The sequence below is a fragment of the Mizuhopecten yessoensis genome, unplaced genomic scaffold (genome assembly GCF_002113885.1).
Source record: "Mizuhopecten yessoensis strain PY_sf001 unplaced genomic scaffold, ASM211388v2 scaffold716249, whole genome shotgun sequence".
Lineage (NCBI taxonomy): Eukaryota > Metazoa > Mollusca > Bivalvia > Pectinida > Pectinidae > Mizuhopecten > Mizuhopecten yessoensis.
The window spans coordinates 254,418-274,779 of NW_018480022.1; the positions used below are offsets into that span (position 1 = coordinate 254,418).

General features: G+C 35.1%; 2 protein-coding genes across 8 annotated transcripts in view; one reads left to right on the forward strand and one right to left on the reverse strand.

Annotated features, from left to right (window-relative positions):
- The window catches only part of LOC110442322 (von Willebrand factor A domain-containing protein 3B-like), a 70,763-nt gene extending 56,011 nt beyond the window's left edge, over positions 1-14,752 (reverse strand). For both annotated transcript variants that reach the window (XM_021485875.1, XM_021485874.1), the window contains exons 1-4: positions 14,437-14,752; positions 13,381-13,596; positions 5,189-5,283; positions 4,399-4,649 (exon numbers count right to left, since the gene is read on the reverse strand). In XM_021485875.1, coding sequence (XP_021341550.1) covers positions 4,399-4,649; positions 5,189-5,283; positions 13,381-13,596; positions 14,437-14,491 — 617 coding nt within the window. In that variant the 5' untranslated portion in view covers positions 14,492-14,752. The remainder of the gene's footprint in view (positions 1-4,398; positions 4,650-5,188; positions 5,284-13,380; positions 13,597-14,436) is intronic.
- Positions 14,753-14,992: 240 nt separating this feature from the next.
- Positions 14,993-20,362, forward strand: part of LOC110442320 (palmitoyltransferase ZDHHC15-like) — a 37,930-nt gene continuing 32,560 nt past the window's right edge. For 5 of the 6 annotated variants that reach the window (XM_021485868.1, XM_021485870.1, XM_021485867.1 and 2 more), the window contains exons 1-3: positions 14,994-15,162; positions 17,201-17,227; positions 19,593-19,687. In XM_021485868.1, coding sequence (XP_021341543.1) covers positions 15,051-15,162; positions 17,201-17,227; positions 19,593-19,687 — 234 coding nt within the window. In that variant the 5' untranslated portion in view covers positions 14,994-15,050. Of the gene's footprint in view, positions 15,163-17,200; positions 17,228-19,592; positions 19,688-20,362 lie in introns of all 6 variants that reach the window. The other variant, XR_002462002.1, reaches the window with a different exon arrangement.

Here is a 20,362-nt window from a genome sequence, read left to right on the forward strand (position 1 = left end):
TTAAGTTGCATAAAGCAATTGAGCAGCGTTTTTTTTAAAATTTGTATGCAGTATGAACGCAAATCGGTTACATGCAATATGGATGTAACTAATTTGCGTTCATACTGCAGGCAAATTTTATAAATAAAGGCATGAACATTTTAAAAACGCTGTTCCAACATTGGCGGAACAGCCCTATTGGCACCAATAATTAACCATAGTCATTTGAGCGATTGATGCAGGGGCATTCTCCATGTTATTCGAAGCGAAGCGACAAAACTCTCATTGAACAAGGTTAATCTATGACATCATAACTAAACAATGTATTACATCAGGAGAGTTTTTGCTTTCATACTCAAATGAAATTCATTTCTGCTGGTAATGTTCATGTAGAGGGTTGCAGTGCGTATATTATTATGACATCACTTCCTGGAGACGATAGTAGTTCTCCAAGCTCCACTAATTCTACTAAACATAAGGAACCATAACACCAGGACTAAGAGAAATCGGTGCCTGGTGTCACAATGCCCAATCTGACCTCTTTATTTGAGGCTGTTACCAACAAATACCTGAAGTCTACATAAAACCATGCTGAATGGCTACAAAGAGGGCAAACATGGCAGACAACAGGAGAAGGAAGCCGGAAGGAGATGAGGGTCCACAACAAAAATGAAATTGAATCAGCAGCAAGTGACAAGATCGGAATCAGATTTTGTTGTAAAATACACGGGGGATACACAGGATGAAGATAAATGTACTTCCTGCAGCTGATCATTGACTCACCGACTCCAACCGAAAAAAGGTCGAATGCGGCAGATGTTAAGCTGCCTGTAATGCACAAAATGACTAAAGATGTCCGCAATGGACTATACAACGCTGAACCGAGCAGACCTAATCTGTGCTTCTGCACTGAATGTCGAGGGCCTGTAGAAAAAGTATAAGTACGGACAGGAACATAGAACTGAGATGCAAAAAAAGCACTACAGGAAATGCAGGAGAAATAATCTGAAAATGAAAGAAAACATCATTCAATATGTGCCAGATTGTTAGGAGAAATAATTATGTTGAACTGATAAGAGTGCTACGCCTAAGGGAGAGGAAAGCTGAGAGGAATGCCGAGAGGAAAGCTGGCGACATAAACGTTATACAGAAGATATTCTCAGCCTGTACTTAACGCTTCGGGATGAAGATTTACTTTTGGTATCACGGTTAGGCAAATACAGAAGCTAACGAAAGCAAACAATATCTCGCTGAGAATGATGCTGGTGATGGAAGGAACACTTCAGTTAACCCTTTCATCCCTGTGTAACTTTATTAACTCTACCATGCATTGATCTGGTTGAGTCCATTTTGGTCTACAGTGGTGAAAGGGTTAAAGAAAGATTTCTTCGAGAACATCAGCAAGTTAAGGGAGAACATAAAATTCAAGAAATTAGTATTAGCAATGAGCTAACAAAAACTGAAAGAGAAAAGGATAAGAAAATGAAAGACCAGGTAAAAAGGAGATCAATGCATTGGGGAATTGACACCTTCCAAGTTTAATGCGGTCCAGTGTGGGCGTGATGGATTATGAGATCTCAAAGAGGAAAAAGATGTACCAAAAAGAAGCATTCATAAAAACTTTTTACACTAATATAATGAGGATCAGTTTCGAAACAAACTGGATGCTCAACTTCCGATTAGGAAAAAAAATGATATTATAACCCATATAATTGGTATTAAGGGGAAAATCCAGGGGCCTTTTGTTATAATCAAGAAATATTGAGTTAGTTAAGAAGCCAGACTCCAATTTATGTTTGAAGAATATATCTTTGTGTTAGCAATAAACTTAAACCACGATGATGAACTATTGGTGTGAACCCGTGAAAATAACATGAATTTAAAAACTCTTTTGTCAGAAATATCTAACAAATATTCAACTCATGTACTTTCAATTACCCTTATCTTAATTGGGAGACATGGGGACATTACGGCCAGGCATAGGGCAATTACGTTGGCAATGTAATTAATTAAATTACACATTACATTGGAAAAGTAGCATTACCATTACATGGTTTTCCTAATGTAATTAATTACCATTACAATTACATTGCCAGTGTAATTAATTACCATTACACATTATTTCTATTTAATATTCTGGGTATTTTTTTTTAATCCAAGCCAATAAAAAGACAATTTTAAATGACATATGTACCTTTATTTGTTATTAACCTGTTACCTTCATGTGGGTTACAAAGTTTGAGGTCACTTTCAAACTTCCAGAGATGGTGGTAAAACAATGGCAGCATTTTGCCTTGAAATTCCCTGTTGTGTGTTTGGGAATTTCAAAATGGCTCAAAACGCTTGAGTCCATCCTGCACGGAGAGCTGGACCTTCAGAAATGTGGTTGTTCAAGTTTTCAAGTGAAGGTGTAATTCAGTGTTAGTACTGTTCACTATAAGTTCACCCTTACAAAGATAGAACGTTCTGAATGGTCTACCCTGTTATGACACATGTAATCTGTGTGGCAACCTTTTGTTATAAGATTGCCCGTTCCTACTGATGCTTCAGTACAAATTTGGTTGAAATCCTCTTTGGTGTTTAGGAGGAGAACGGTTTTAAAGTAAAAGTTGACGGCGGACGACGACGGACGACGGACGACGGACGCTGCGCCACGGCATAAGGCCCCGTCCCGCTGTCAACGGTGGTTAAACCTGACTCATTTATATAAGAAATGATTGTTTCTAAATGATGTTTCATACTGAAATTGTTGTAATCTACTTTTGGCATTAACGAGTAGTGTTTAAAAGCAGGATTTTAGGTAATTTCCATTCTTGGGGTGCTGCCCTCTCTATCCCCCAGGGGTCGAACCAGCCTCATTTATTCAAGAAACAATTGTCCTCCTTGCCCCCCCCCCCCTTCCTAATGATATTTCAGACCATATTTGGTTGCAATATCCATTTAGGCATTAAGGAGGATAGCATTTTAAAGCAAATTTAAAGCTAAGTTCCACTTTCGAGGCCAACCTGAAAAATAACAACACTTGGTCAGGACCATCTCAGGATCATTTCAGGCAAGTTTGACCTCAATCCCACTGGTGGAAGTTGAGAAAAAGTTTAAAATGTGTTTTTCAAGATGGCGTTTATGGTGGCCATCTTGGATTTTGCACCAACCCAAAAAATAACAACACTTGGTCAGGACCATTTCAGGATCATTTCAGGCAAGTTTCAGTTCAATCCCACTGATGGAACTTGAGAAGAAGTTTAAAATAGGTGTTGTTTAAGAAAACCATCATTGCGCAATCATGTTACAAAATGGCCACCATGGCTGCCATGTTGAAGTGTTGACGGGGCTGAAAAATAACAACACTTTGTCGTCTTCCTTTCCTTAACATCCCCATCAATTTTTAGCTCAATGGAATCATGTTACAAAATTGCCACCATGGCTGCCATGTTGCAGTTTTGACAGGGCTGAAAAATGGCAACACTTTGTTGGCTTCCTTTCCTTTACACCCCCACCAATTTTTAGCTCAATGGAATTATGTTACAAAATGGCCACCATGGCTGCCATGTTGAAGTTTTGACAGGGCTGAAAAATAGCAACACTTTGTTGGCTTCCTTTCCTTTACATCCCCACCAATTTTTAGCTCAATGAAATCATGTTACAAAATGCAACAGGCCCAATTTCAGTACCCTGGGCCTCTTGGTTATTGAGAAGAAGTTGTTTGAAGATTTTTAGACATTTGACCCCTGTGACCTTGAAAGTGGGTCAAGATCATTCATCCCAGCATACTACAGGCCCAATATCAGTACCCTGGGCCTTTTGGTTATTGAGAAGAAGTTGTTTGAAGATTTTAAGACATCTAACCCCAGTGACCTTGAAAGTGGGTCAGGTGAGCTAAAAATGTTAACAGACGACTCACGATGCTCGACGGAGGACGTCAGACAAAGACGGATAGTAATAGGTCACTTGAGCTAAAGTGGAACAGGAACAGCCAGTACTCAGCCTACACACAAACTTCAAATGTTTGACTTCCGCCGATCACCTGATTTTGTGAAACGAAACTATATATCTAGAATATAATAATAATCAACACCCATATTCCTTTCAATTTTGAAAGTTGATCTTACTTGATGTTTTTTGGCATTAAACACTGTATATTATATATTTAAAAAAGTTTATGTCCGCACTATTTCAAATCATCGGTCACCATAGTAACCATCCAGGACACTCATTGGCCGACATACTAGTTAGAGAATGCAAACTCTTTACATACTGAATTGTCCGTTGGTAGTTTGTTACAAATTGTCATAAAAAATGTGATCAAATTGTTTTTTGAAATTTTCATATAAAAATAAAATCACTGTGTTAGTGATAACACTGTGATTTTATTTTCTTATCAAAATTTCATTTTTTTTATCATAATAACTAAACAATTACCTTATCAGGTTAAATTTGGCAACTTGTGTAAGTTGTTCAAAGATGACCCTCTCTAGTGCTATCTTGTACTGGTCAAACTGTTGTGGTGACATGTTCCGGATATCTAGCACAATGGTCACACCCTTTTCTTCAATTACGCCAAATAGTCGCCGGCTTTCTGATGTCAGCCATTCAAGTCTCCTCTTATAGAGAGCTATTGCTTGGAGTAATCTCCCTTCCAATTGTTTCAGCATCTGTCGGCTACATGTTACCTTCATACGAAATATAACATTGAAGTCAAAAGCAACAGATGTACAGACTTATCTTTTTTATATATAATAATATACATATATAGTTTTGATGCATATAACATTATTTAACTGTATTATTGAGATAAAAAAAAATAGTTTTAACCTGGGCACATCTCAAACCGTTTGCAATATGATAAAAAGATAGACCATGTAAAAAAGATTTTACAAGTACTAAGTCTCTTGTCTTCTGAAAACAACTTTTGCCTTAAAAAAACATTTTCAATTTTCAGAACTCTAAAGTTTCACCACATACTAGGTATTTAACTTCAAGATTATTTGTACTACAAAATATTGACTGATTGCTGATTGTTTCTTTGCAAGTCAAAAGTTTTGATATCAATTAAGTCTAGGGTGTTTTCTTAAATTGAAGCATGTAGATTTTAGCTAGACCTTAGTGGTGAAACTTGTATTGAAATTTATCTATAACTTTTCTCTTTGGTAGCTTAGCATATAAAAAATGTGTAAAAACAGGTTTCAGTCTGAGATCCATGTTAACTTACATTGAATGTTTTGCCATCACTTGGACTGAATATCTTGCTGAATAACCCTGAGCTGTATCTGGAGCTAATCGGTCGCTTCAAAGACGAGTCAAAATCTGTAAAGGACAAAATGCAAAATTAGTCTAAAAGCAGTCTTCCTAATCATGAACTTTCTATTCCACTACGGCCACTAAACAACAATATTAAATTATTGTATCATATATTATACGTTCAGTAATGCTGCATCGCCCAATCAAAATGTCACCCTATGCTATATAGTAAAATTCATATTCGCCATGACTAAATTTCACCCTCCACATATTTGAATACTTTATATATATGTATATTATGCTGTTAATTGAACTGTCACTGTTATGATAAATTTGCCCTCATCACACAGAGGGAAAAGGTGAAAGTTTAACTGCAGTAAAACATTCTCGTTTTACAGTACCTGTTCTGCCTGAAAATGTTTACTTCCTCATTATAAGTGTCCTTTTCCAAATTTCCATGTAGTAATTGTTCCCTCCCAAGAATAAAGTGTCCTCAGCCATTGAAAAAGTGCCCTCTCCAACATTATAAATGTCCCCTCCCATTTAAAGGGTCCTCTCCAACATTATAAATGTCCCTTCCCATTTTAGGAGTCCTCTCCCGAGAATAAGAATCCTTTCCCAATTAACAGATGGCCTCTCTCCAAAGTAATTAAAACGACCATATTATAAGCAATATGGTTACTTATCTGAGGAATAATTGTTCTCTTTTTTGTCCTCTCACATGCAATAACCATCCTCTTCAGACATTTGACAAGCAATACGTCCTATTTTCAAGCAATAACACCCTTCTCATAAGAACTAAGTCCCCCCTCACAACCAATAACTCCCATCTCATAAGAACGAAGTCCCCCCTCACCTGGTACTAATCTCACACTTATAATCTTAAAAGTGTACTAAAATACAGCTACAGGCAGAATATCAGTGTTTGATTCATAAGAACCTATTAAAAGATTTAAACATATGATGCCCGTGACCTTGAATGTCCAACAAGGACATTAGGTTGAACAGAGTTTATATAGTCTTCCAACCCAGCATGCTTCTAGCAAAATATCATTACCCTGGTTATACAGAACAAATCATTTAAAGATTTAAACATATATTGACTACTATGACCTTGAATATGGGCAAAGGCCATTCATTTGAACAAACTTGGAGCCCTTCATCAAAGCATGCTGATGGCCAAATAGCATCACCCTTGGCCTTTTGCTTATTAAAGTAGAAGTCATTCAAAGTTTTTAAACATATTTGACCCTTGTGACCTTGAATAAGTCAAGGTCATTCATTTGAACAAAATTGGTAGCCCTTCATCCTAGAATATCACTGGCAAAATATCATCACTCTAGGCCTCTTGGTTATTCAAAAGAAGTTGTTTAAATGTTTTAAACATATTTGACCCCTGCGACTTTGAATATAAGTCAAGGTCATTTATTTGAACAAATTTGTTAGGCCTTCATCCCAGCATGCTTCTTGCCAAATATCATCACCCTAGGACTTTTGGTTACTGAGAAGAAGTTGTTTAAAGTAAAAAGTTGATGCCGGACAGACGAATACTGACGGACGGACGCCGGACCATGCCATAAGCTCACTTGGCCCTTCAGGCTAGGTGAGCTAATAATCATTTTCTTCAAGGCATATATTGCTCTCTTAAAACGAATGCAATAACTCCCTTTCCACAAGCAATAAGTCCCATCACACAAGCAATAAGTCTCATCACACAAGCAATAAGTCCCATCACACAAGCAATAAGTTCCCTATCACAAAAAGTAAGCATCATCTTCCAGGCATATGATGCCTTTTTACATGCTATACAAGCAATGCAAGAGGTCTCCCCTTACAAAAAATAAGTATCCTAGCTCTTCCAGTCATATTATGCTGTCTTACAAGTAATGCAATAAGCCCCCACTCACAAGCAATAAGTCCCCTCTCACAAGCAATAAGTCCCCTCTCACAAAAAGTAATTATATCCTCTTCCAGGCATATAATTCAATCTTAAAGCGCCTGTTCGGGGGGAAAATGTCATATTTGCTCAAATGGCATACATATGTTGAAAATATTTCCTTATGAAATATACCGATTCAAATTTTGGTGAAATTCACTCCCTAAGAGTAAAAATTATAATTATTGTAAAGAAATCCTAAAACGGCAGCTGACAGTCTACAACTCTCACTTGACCCAGATCGGTGATGTAATTTTACCGCATGCGCGTCATCAACAACCCCATTCATTGTAAACATCGTAGCGAAAGAAAGATGTGTGCCAATTTGCCAAAGCCATTATAGGCATAAGATATCGTCAAAGAACGGTTACATAATCCACTACAAATCGCAGGAAAAAGCAATCGGCGTTGGGCAACCCTTTAAAAAGACTTCGGAAGCAGCATAGTAGGTGGACAGCTGCTCAACACACGAACATGCAGCGCAGATTATTCTCGATAAGTGGTAAGTGTGCCAGGCTGTCAACTGTTTGCAATTATAGAACATAAGTTGTATATATTTACTTTAATGTGAATGATTTTCTTGGCAAACGGTACCTTTAAGATGATATTAGGGGGCACATGTTATCAGTGTCCAGCAAAAATGTAAATTTAAGGGAAACTGAAACCCTCCTTTCACATCTGTTTTGTCCGATTTCAGTGGGGCCCCTTGGGGGGTAATTTCAAATTTTTTAGTGTACAGACAAAACATAATTTTGTTTGGGGTGGTTTTCAAAATTATTATTATTTTTTATTATTTTACACATGTTTTTATTTTAATGTTAAGTGTTATGATATAAAATAAGGGTTTTCATAACATCAATTAGTAAATTGTAAGGCCAGTATCAGACGAGTATAATTTATCTATAATTCTCCTACATCTAAGACGTTAGAGCTACATGTATTATATATATGTAATGATACAGATTATACTCTGCTGAAAGTGATTACAACCAAATCTACTGTTCATGTGAATTATTTAATAATGTTCAAGGATTCTGATTCATAGAACTTTGTTTATATTGACAATATTGACGGAGGAAGGTCTAAAGATGAAGATGAAGATGAAGTTTGTTATATATATATACTGCAAAAATAAATGTTTCCAGTTAAAAAGTTCCCTACAAAAGTCGCTGGAAGGGGTTGTGGTGGTGTTTGCTGGTTGATTGCTTTGAAAAACTCTCTGATGTTTTAGTAATAGACAGTACCTGCATTCTGTTTACAGTAAATAAAAAACAAATATTATAACCCCCCTCTCCTAATTGATGTACATGTTTACTTTTTACACCAAAATACCATACATGAAGCTTGTAAGTGGGGCAACTTTAAAATGAGGAGAGATGACAGACAACATTGAATAAGACTTCCCTCGCTACTCATTTATAATTATAGCACATGAACGAATGGTTGTTTGAATGAAATGATGAATGTGTGATTGAACTTCAGCAAGGAGATGGATGAATATATCATGTGAAAAACAAAATATGAATGAATGTATGAATTAATGATTGTCTGAGACGCAGAGTATGGTGTATGAGAGCCCTCCTGCGAGAGGACATTTATTGTAAGGAAGCTGATACCAGGACCCAAACCCTGGCAGCTTTCAATTGTAAATTTAAATCTGGAACAATAACAGTTTTAAAAAAAAAAAGAGTTTTTCGGCTCCTTTCATTAGATCAGTTATACACAACAAAGAAACCGTAACTGACAATATTTGTCTAAAACTGAGACTTGTATACAGAGAGACTAGTAACTTGTTCTTTGCCTATAATCCTCGTGGTGTGAGGTCTTTAAGAAGAGAGGCCCTGGAAGGCCCAATATGCCAGGTATTATATTGCAACTTTTATTGGTAACTATACATAATGATAGCAAGTTTGATTACAAATGTGACTTTGAAATTTGACCTGGTGACATTTAACTGTAGCCATGTGATTCCTTGATGGTTTCCAACCAACTCTCCTTTTAGGAGACATAACAATATTCTTGTCAACAAAATTAACCTCCGTAACCTTCACCTTTGGTCGTGCAACCCCTTGTTCTATCTACATCTACAACATCCATAAGTTTAGAGCCATGAGTCTTACAATGATCCAGTTAAGTTTTATGATTGCATAATTGAAATACTGTAGGGTAATTAGTATGTGAAACTTGTGTACATTATAACATTCTGCTTTCTTTATATCACAATAATGTAGAATAGATTAAAACTGGATCTAAAAAGTGATGTTGTGCATAACAAACAAATCTACAATCGATTGATAGGCCTATTTATCAAAGTTTCAATGACACAGTGTCAATATGCCTGTTTACTTGAAGTTGAAACGTCTCTTTGCTTCAAGTTGGGTCTAGATACGTCTTTGGGCCGTTTTGATTATTTAATGAGTATTCCTGACATTCCCAGGCAAACACTTACTGTGTTTTCGCTAACGATATGCTATATGGTTGCTTGAAAATAGTAAATACAACTTTACAAATGAAACAATGATATAGATGACGGGATTTAGATTACCCCTTATGGGGCCCCATCGCTGCATTGGACGACGATTTGCAGTGATTTCCATGTTAATTGACATTATCATCAATACAGTTATATATAACATCGAGGGATAGGTAGGAATGTACTACACTTGCATCATACATGACCTCTTAAATCAATTATTTATGTATAATATTGCTGTCTTGTCCGCTAGATGAGTCTGACATATTGGCTAAGAGACAATGTGCTATTGTTGATATCTTCACTGCCTCGCTTTCAAACAACCACGTGACGTATATAAATAGATCTGTGCTAAATTTACATGGGGCTTTCCCAAGATTAAAGTGGTCAAAACTTGACATTGCAAGCAGAACTCGACCATCATATTGCTGTGGTATAACTTTTGGAAGACCAGAGAACGCCTTTAGACCCATTTAATGTGTATTTTTTTCCCGAACAGGTGCTTTAAAAGCAATGCAAAAAGTCCCTAATTTCCACAAGCAATAAGTCCCCTAGACTCTTACAAGGACTAATTCCCCTCCCATAATAAATAAGCAGCCTCTTCCAGGCATTTAATACTCCCTACCAAGCAATAAGTGCTCTCCTTAGCAATACATACCGTCTCCCAAGCAATAATTGACCTCTCATATGCAATATGCTTCCTATTCAAAGCAATATGAGACTTCTCTCATTGTCTTCTCCAAAACAATACTTATCCTCTCTAAAGCATTAAGTGTCCTTTTATAAGTGTTTAGTATTTCCTGTGCCCTAGACCCTTCTTTTCATGTCTGTCCCCCCTGCCTAACTCCATCATTTGGTTTGGTCCGAGTCATGTACAAACAACTTTGTATTGTTTTAAAAAACTGAATGCTTCCATTGTGATGTAATAATTTAATTAATGTGTTTTCTAATTCTCATTCCAATTAAACAGGATGAACATGCTTGTTGGGTTATTGTGTTATTTATAAACTAATGGACTGAAATGAAAATGAAACACATTTAGCTACATAGATGAGTTTCATTTTCTGGCCTTGATTAATTTCTTTTCATTCTTGCGAGTTTACATTCTTCCAGTAGATTTCATACATCAAATAATTATTGATCAGAATCTGATGATAAATGATTCATTGAGTAGAGAGGCCAAGCAATACAACTTTGATCTAGACAGTTATTTTCATATCAGTATAGCTCCAAAAATTATTACAACAAAGCCATGGACTGATATCCCTACATAATAATATATTAATCAAGAAGCAGATAAGGGGTTATGGAGACAGGTAATCCCTGGTAATCCTACACCTGGGTATAACAGTTGTACAGGTTGACGCATGTACAAGTACAACATATATATATGTGTATTTTATTACCTCAGCAAACATGTTGTAATTAAAGCCTTGTTATCTTATCAGAGCTTACAGAGCAAATAGGAACATTTGAATTCAGAATATTTTCTGTAGTATTGAAATTAAATTTCATAACAACTAATTTTAGATTAAATATTGTCTCCATAATATTAAAAAGTAACCATTAACACTTACATTTCTCTACTGAATTAATAAGGCAAACATGTATTATTAAAAATCTTTCTGTGCTTACAATGCTTGTTAAAATATATTTTGGTAAATATGTACACAATCAAGGGGAGCGTAGATCTGCCACAGGTATTTAAAAACATCCCCAATACACACTGGGAAATAATGGAATTGCTATCCTTAGAACATGGCTGTGGCATTTATTGCCAGTTTAAATCACCATTATTCTAAATCAATTTTGCATATGGATCAAGGTCTATTCATATTGAAAGTACTATAGTAGTCATGTACAGATGTATTTATAAAGGCGGGAAACCAATCTAGATGAAATATAGCATATACTCAATATTTTTTCTGTGATGTCTTTATATATGGGAAAATGTTTCAGTAACTTATAATGCTTGATCCGTTGACCTCGGAAATAAAATATTTGGTTTTCCATTGAATACAATATATATATATTTCACTCATATAAAACGAATATGTGATAACAACAAAAAAACAGCGTTGTAGCAAAAAGTGTCTATGCAGCAGACTCGAGAGGTGATAACTTCTTTGACAAATATCCTCAACCAGATATTGACATTTTTTAATATTATTCAGAGAGAAGCTACAATTGACACTGTTACCCAGAAGATGGTTGAACTAAGCTACCTAAAAAGTACATTGTTAAAAGAAATATTTGTAAATATCACGACAGGTATAAATTATATTTTATGTAAATAATGTAAATAATGTACTGTCACTTCTGTCTCTCAGAAGATGATATTTTTATCAAATCGTTTACATTGAAAGTTAAACGCGCAGTTAAAATGTATATTTGCGTGCTTTGGTACAATTATTGAGTGACAACATGGCAACATGTAAGGATATTGCACGTGAACAGAATATTATGAACGACAAAATTAATACCATTAACAAACACATTCAAAGTTTAAATTTCAAGTATACAGGAACCGTTCCCTCATGGTTGTAACAATGGACTGTCAGTAAGTCATTTTCATAAAAAAAGATTTGGTGACCTGCAGCTCTGCTGTATTTCCTTGTTTCTTGTTATTTTCAAGAGCGGGATCATATCATATATATATGATATATATATTCAACTGGAAACAATTTGTGTTTTCATCACCACATTGCATTTTCTGTTTATTTCATTTCCAGAAACCAAAGGAGAATGACAAGTGAGTCATCAATAATTTCATGTTGTGTGGGGACTTCTGACTAGATGTCACCATATCATATCAGGGGCAGGGAAAAACTTTTAAAAGCACTCGTTCGTCGGGCAAGTGGACTGGTAAAAAGTACTCGTCCGGATGGAAAATTCACTTGTCCGAAAATTTTATACTAAAATGTTGTTTAAATAATTTGTTAATGAATTGTATCTATTATATAAACAATTAACATGTATTATTGTGTGGTAATGTATGGCATACAATTAAAAGTCACAAAACCTGTTAATATTTGTTTGTTTTGTTTAAATAGTCCATAATAACATGTAAACAGTTCAACACAAATTATTAGTCTTAAGTAACTCATAAACACAAATAATTAGTCATTTCAACACATTGACATTCAGTCGTCAGAGCCATCTTCTGAATCATTTGGATAGCCTCGTTTTTTATCCATTATAACAAGTACAGTTTCATCGGAACACTCGGAAGTTATGGATCAGTTTGTAATGTTATCAATTAAACGCTTGGTTCTTAGGAGCCAGGCATGGCATTGGCGGGTCTTTACAAGCGTAAATTAAAGTTAGACTTGGTATTCACCAATCTTGTCAAAAATGAAAACAAATAACGAGAATGCGTCGAAGGGGCTTGGCATTTATTATCACACAGAAAAAACGATAAGTAAAGTTACTAAAACTGATATTTCCTTCAAAATTTACTTGTCCAACGGACTAGTTACTGTTTTTCTGCCGGCAAAAACCACTCGTCAGGACGAGCGGACGAGTCCTTTTGCCGGCCCCTGCATATATGTATTGCTAATCTATTTTGACATCATTATATATTTATATATAAATGTCAGTATTGAAAATAACACATTTTCTCACTATTAATTCCTCATATTTTACATGAATGAATTAATTCAAATTGTCATTTTTATTTATAAACCAACTGAAACACAAATGTGAAAATGAATATTAATATGTCTCAGCGGTTTACAGTGAACTTCAATCTTACCATCGCTGTGTTTGAATCCGATAGTTGGGAGGATCTGTTTGAGGCTGATCTTGTTCTTCTTCAGGCCATAGTTCTGTAGCCATTTCTTAGTGGATATAAGAGAGCGAACATCCAGCTCCCATTCTTTGCTGGGGGTCTTCTTCTCACTAATGGCTGGGTCATATTCCACATCCTGGGTAATGGAGGCAGTGGGAGTAGTGATATCAAAGGTTACTCCTGAAATCAAGCAGAAATTAGAAAATGTCAGTACCACATACATTTTAATACGCTTGCATGGTCAAATGTTACACTTTGACATATAATTATCTTTAAAAAGTAACAGTGAGCTTGACTTTGACCTTTGAATCCCAGAAATGGAAACTCATTCTCATAATTGACCTTTGTACGTATATGTTTGATTGAAATCTCAGTTATTAATTAATTATATAATGGATATTTGTAATACTATCAGGTTCCCCATAAAATTGGAAAGGGATATATAAAAAGCATTAGCCTAAATAACCTAAGATTAAAGTTATGTTCTTTTAAATGTTTGTTCTGAATAACTGGAAAATTATTAATGTGACAAAAAAATAATAATGTCTCCATAATTCAGATGTTAGCGGTCCTCGTCGGTATCTGTATTATGTAGGAAACAAGTAATTTCATGTGTGCCCGCTGTTCAGGTCTCACCCTAAGTTGAGAGCAAACTTAACTTAACTTGCATTGGTAGCTTTAAGTGCACTGCCTCCATCTCTCTCTCTCAAAAGAATTCAGACTAACCCATATTTTTTTTCTAAATCTTCCTAAAATAGGCAACTGTGCATGGATACCAATTAGGTAAGTTTGCACCAAACTGTATTTCATATTAAGAAACATGCAAGCAGTACACAATGCCACCTTTGTATAAAGTCTTTGCACTTTGTCACAATGGATAACTAAACTATTTAGGAAAGAAACATGACTCCATAAAGATAAACGAAAGATTAACCCGACTATAAAAGTGGGTCTGTTTGAATGCCATTGAAAGTAAACCCTTCACACTTAAGGTAGTAGAAATCGACTGGGAATTATTACCTTCTGAATATGCGTTTTTCTTGTATGGTTCACATGCCATCAGCCTTGTAGCCATCTTAAATGTCTTAAAATATTATGCTGACAAACCAACTGTAACTTTCCCTTTCGTCGTGTTTTCTTTTTTTATCCGGTCCGTTTTTTCAATCAAATCACTTTTTTGATTACTTATCCACGTGTAATCAAAGTCCCATATACCTCACATGTATAACCAGGGTAGCGTGAAAAACCTTTCACTTTCAGTGTCTATCAGTGTCACGCTAACCCATATCATGTTTTGAACACCTCAAACCTGCCAACAGCCGCCATCTTGTTTACATCGTAGTTGCCTGGGAGTAAGGTGCCCTTAAGAAAAAAAATAAAATAAAACATATATACTAAAAAAATCATTCACCCATTATATATTTACATAAAAAATAAAAAAGGAAAGTTCCTTTATTTTATAAGGTAATACATATTTTTGATAATTTTATAGGAAGAAACTATATTTGGCGCTTGTATTATCCTACCAAGATCACTTCTTTTACAAGCGTACACATGACCTGTAAACAATTTACTAGACCAAACAAAACCGATGACGTAAATCGCAAACTTGATGCCGGAAGAGAACTATCGAAATGGCGAACGCACTGAAATTGTGCTGTGATGTTGTTCGATGGTTTCCAGTCGTGTTTATAACGGCTATTGTGTTATGGTCGTATTATGCATACGTTGTACAACTTTGTGCATGTAAGTCCAACGATGACCAACACAGCATTTCCCATCAGTCGACATCGCTTAAAATGTTTAGTGCATGATTTGACATTTAAGTGTTTTGTCCTATTTTGGTGTAAAAATCGATAATGTAGCCTGGGTGATTTGGAGGCAATGGTTTATAATGGACTATTAATAATAATGTTGATAATATTCAGTATTCATTAAATTGTTAATATGATGACGAAAGGAATGTTTATCTTGAAACGGAGTTAATTTTTGAGCATTTGCTTACCCTTATTATGTGATATCGGCACATGACTTTGGTCACATTGTGGGCATTAAGGTTTCTTGAACATTTCTCAAAACATCCCACTTCATTCAATAACAATGTAATCCATGGGTGATCATGAGTCATTGTCAAATTGATATCGGGGTGTGTGACGGTGTGAATTTACAGAAAGATGGTGCATGTATTTTCCTGACTATTGGATTGCATTAATTGCGATCTCACTTAAAAGCGTCTTCAACCAACAACAAGCATCGCCAGACAAAATCTTTAAAAATACTGAATAAAGTAAGCGACATCAGAAGATATGTTGTTAATATGACTATAATACACCTCTGTACCAAATTTTAATTTGATATTTGATAAAATGACCGAGTTATGATGAATTGAATTTTTACGATCGTGGCTAGGCATATGTGTGTATTAGCATGTAAAGTAAAGAAAGCGTCACCAGATAATATCGTTACAACTACCTGCTAAAGTAAGCAACAGCAGAAGATATGTTATTAGTTAGGCTTTTATTGATATATATTCCAAATTTCAGCTCGATATTTGAAAAAAATTATTGAGTTATGATTAATTTATTATTACGATCGGCGGCGTGGCATAGGTGTGTGAATAGAACTCGACATATGAAGAAGCGTCTTCAGAACATATCTCTAAAATTCGTCGATTAAGTTATTTATTAAAATTTCTACCTGAAGTTTAGTATAAAGGTGTATCATAGTTAAATGAATAACATATCTTCTGATGTCGCTTACATTATAGGTTAATATTCGAGATATTGTCTGAAGACTCTTTACAATCTGTAGTGTTCTATTCACACACATATGCCACGCCGCCGATCATAATAATAAATTAATCATAACTCGATCATGTTTTCAAATATCAAGCTGAAATTTGGAATATATATCAATAAAAGTCTAACTAATAACATATCTTCTGATGTCGCTTACTTTAGCGGGTAATTGTAACGAAATTATCTGGCAACTGGCGACGCTTTCTACACTTTTCAAGCTAATACACACATGTGCCACGCCGCGATCGTAAAAATTCAATTCATCATAACTCGGTCAATTTTCCAAATATCAAATTGAAATTTGGTACAGAGGTGTATTATTGTCATATTAACAACATATCTTCTGATGTCGCTTACTTTATTCAGTATTTTTGAAGATTTTGTCTGGCGACGCTTGTTGTCACTTGAAGACGCTTGTTGTCAGTTGAAGATGCTTTTAAGTAAGACCCCATTAATTTTAAACTACTGACATGAACAGCAGTGGTTTTTTTGAAATTTACATGAAAATCTACATGGGAATTATCACCATGTCGGCTGGAAGCTGAATATATTCATTATCACTTGCAAGTATATATGCAACACATTAGTTGAAGGACAGATAAAAACATGTTTTACTTCAGGAACACCGCTTTAAATATGAAATAAAAATATTTTTTTTCATTTAAATTAAATGAGCCTGGGGATATATCTGAAAGAAACGTGATGGATACAATCCTCTGGGAGGCTATTGTGTTACTTACGTCAACGTTTCAATGAAATTGACGATTCACATATTAGAATCTGATGTTGGGTACATAATTGGTAAGATTTTATATAATTCAAAACATCGTTCAAATGTGATTTTTCATAACTTATTCAAGTGTTCAAAAGACTGATGTAATATGGTTAATTACTTTTTTTCAAGTGACAATCTCAGGAACTATAAATACCAGTTTCTAGATGTCACCTTATAGATTACATAATAATTGCTTTTTTATGCTTTGCAGTTACTGTTCCCAGCATAGCAGAAAAAGGTCAGTATATGTGTAATAAGAAAAATAGAAAGTTTTGGGCAAGTATTGTGTGCATGGCTACCTATAATAATATAAACAAAAATAAAATACAGTGCAACAAGGAACCCACTTATTATGATATGGGATATTTTGCTTATTTTTAGCTCACCGGGTCCAAAGGACCCAGGTGAGGTTATATAATTATGCCACACCGTGGTGTTCCTTGTCCGTAGTCAACAATCGGGGTTCTCCCCATGCAATTTTAGCTGATACGGAGCCATATCAGCTTCAGGTAGAAATCCACCCTGCCCTATCAGCTTAACTGGCCGTATCACCTTACAGGTGTCCGGCAAGCGTGTTCACTTAAGACTAAATCAATTACCACCGGGTTATCTTAGCGTGACTAATTTGAGGAAATAACTGCAAGACTTGAAAAACTAACACTTGATACAGCTTTTATGAATTAATATACTCTAATGTGATTGCATTTGACAACGCTGAAACAGCATGTGTATTTAGTCTCGTTCAACCAGACGCTTGATCACTTGTAGTTCAAGAGTCTGGTCAAACACAGTACTTTAAAATTTCCATCACCAGATGGCAGTGTTTAACTTTCGTTTCAGGACATTATGTCAATGCCATTAAACATTTCATTGAATAATGATATTAATGAAAAAAAATACCTATACATGTATTCCTGAAGTACCTGTGTATTCACTTTTATCGAGAACAATGTAAGAAAACGTGTCAAATCTCCAGAATAATACCATATATTTCCATTGAATAAATCATATCTAAGCACAAAGCCAACAAGGCTGACGAATGTTTGAAAAAAAGCATGCAAAGCAAGTGAGATTTTACCTGTACACCATTCAAAACACCTTCAAGTTCTCACTCCGGTAATCTGGCTCGACTTGTATCAATAGCCTTGTTAGCTTCATGAACTATTGTAAAATAGCCAATCAAAGCACATGAAATCATTCTTTTTGAAGCATTTTCTTACATTGTTCTTGTTAATAGTGAAAACATGGATACTTCAAAAATGCATATACAGGTAATTTTTTAATGAATTAAAATATTTAATGCAATTTTGGGCCACTCGAATTCTGACTTCAAAAGTTAAAAAGGGTGTGTCAACCTTTGACCAATGAAAAAGTTTACCAGAATCTCAGTATGCCTCGTTATGATGTCACAAAACGAAAGCACTGGGTTTGACCAGACTCTCTATTCGGCGTAGCTTGCGCAGGCAACAAGAGTCTGGTTGAACGAGACTACATGTGTATTCAGTGAGCAATGGTCACCATCTTAGATTGTGTAAAGTACAAAACGGAATGAAAATCTAGATTTGTTATTTTCATCGGAAGAAGGGCCCAAATAAAAAATTTACTGACAACAGTATTTAATACAGTTTTAGAAAAAAAAATAACACTGTAAAATTTATTTAAACATTTTCTCTTACCATAATAGTAAATGTGAGATGGAATTTTTCATGGATTTTCCCTCCTGTATGTAACAATAAAAACTTTTAAATATTTCTTCTTTAAATAATTTTAAATGAGGAAAAAATGAAGGATACAAATGTAAAATAAAAAAAGCATATGTCATAAATTATTCAATGTATAAACCCATACACCTGTCAATACATTTTAGTCACCCCTGGGGGAACCCCAGTGGGAGAATTGCTGAAATCACAATTGTTTGGTGTTCTTCATGTCTCGCAAATTCGGCTGTTGGCGGTTTGAGTGACTGCCTTTCAGCGTACACACTCTGCCGATAATGATGACCGATTCATTCAGATTTTTTACAGACGATCAGAAAACTGCTTGGAAGAGTGTATTTCATAACAAACAAATAAAAGATTTATCTGTATATAAGATGGAATCTTTTCTGAAACTTTTTGCCGTGAAAAAAACGAGGTGTCCGTCAACACTAACATTATATTTGCGACATGCTTTCTTATTAACTCCATGTGTCGGCATGGTTACCTGAACAGAGTGTATGTATTTACATGTACACCTATAGCTAGTCATTGTTTACCATTGCCGTAGCACACCCCAAAACCTATAACAGCAAGGTTATCACACCCCTTTTGGACATTTTTCGTTTTTCAATATTTCAAAAGAAAAATAGATTTCCATTAGATAGTAGCTTTTATTAGTAAGTATGTAAAAAACAGAATAAAACATGCCTTTTTCAATATCACACCCAGTATCAACCCTCAACCAATATCGCCCCTCGAACCTCGGGCTGATATTGCAGTCTTGGTTTGATACTGGGTGAGATATGGAAAAAGGCATGTATTATTCTCTATATATTGCTATCATACTGGCACATTACATCAAGCATATGTACTTCTACTGAAATCTACACATGTACTTGGTTGCAGTTGTTTACCTGATTCTCTACCATCCCCTACTGGTCCTGTTTATGTGGTCGTATGGACGGACTATAATGGCTGCTCCAGGAAAAGTGCCACGTCAGGTAATCAACTACCATACTATAGTGTACCATCTCCATTGGGGAAAGAGTCTGAGGAGTTTTGACAATATTGAATCCAATTGTGTTGGTAGGCATGTGTTCGACTCCTAGTAGCTTTCAATTTGGGCAATTTGACATACCACTAAAATAAGTATATAGATGTTGTTAAATCTTTGGACTGTCCTTGGTGGAAAAAATGAGATTATCTCACTTCTATGCAACTACTTTTGATCTTTTATTTGTTATAATACCTCAATAACTATATATGTAACTTATGGTTGATTTTGGCTCGGTAAAGATATAATGCAGGCAGATGAAAAGTGCTCGTGTTTGTTGTATCAGTGGTGCCAGTTTATATTATACTCTCAGAAGAGATGAAAAGTGCTCGTGTTTGTTGTGTCAGTGGTGCCAGTTTATATTATACTCTCTGAAGAGCAGATATTGGTTCATTATCAGTGATATGGACTGATTATGATTTCTATTAAAAACTAAACAACAAATCATTTTAAAATAAGAACTTCAGATTATAAAAAAATGTATCTATAATCCACTTAAGCAAATTATTTGAATTCTTTTGTTGAAGTTGATATTTATGATATTAAAAATACCTCTTTATTGATTAGTTTTGACATGTTTGTTAATTTTTAACTTTTCCTGGATTAAAGAATACTCAGTTTG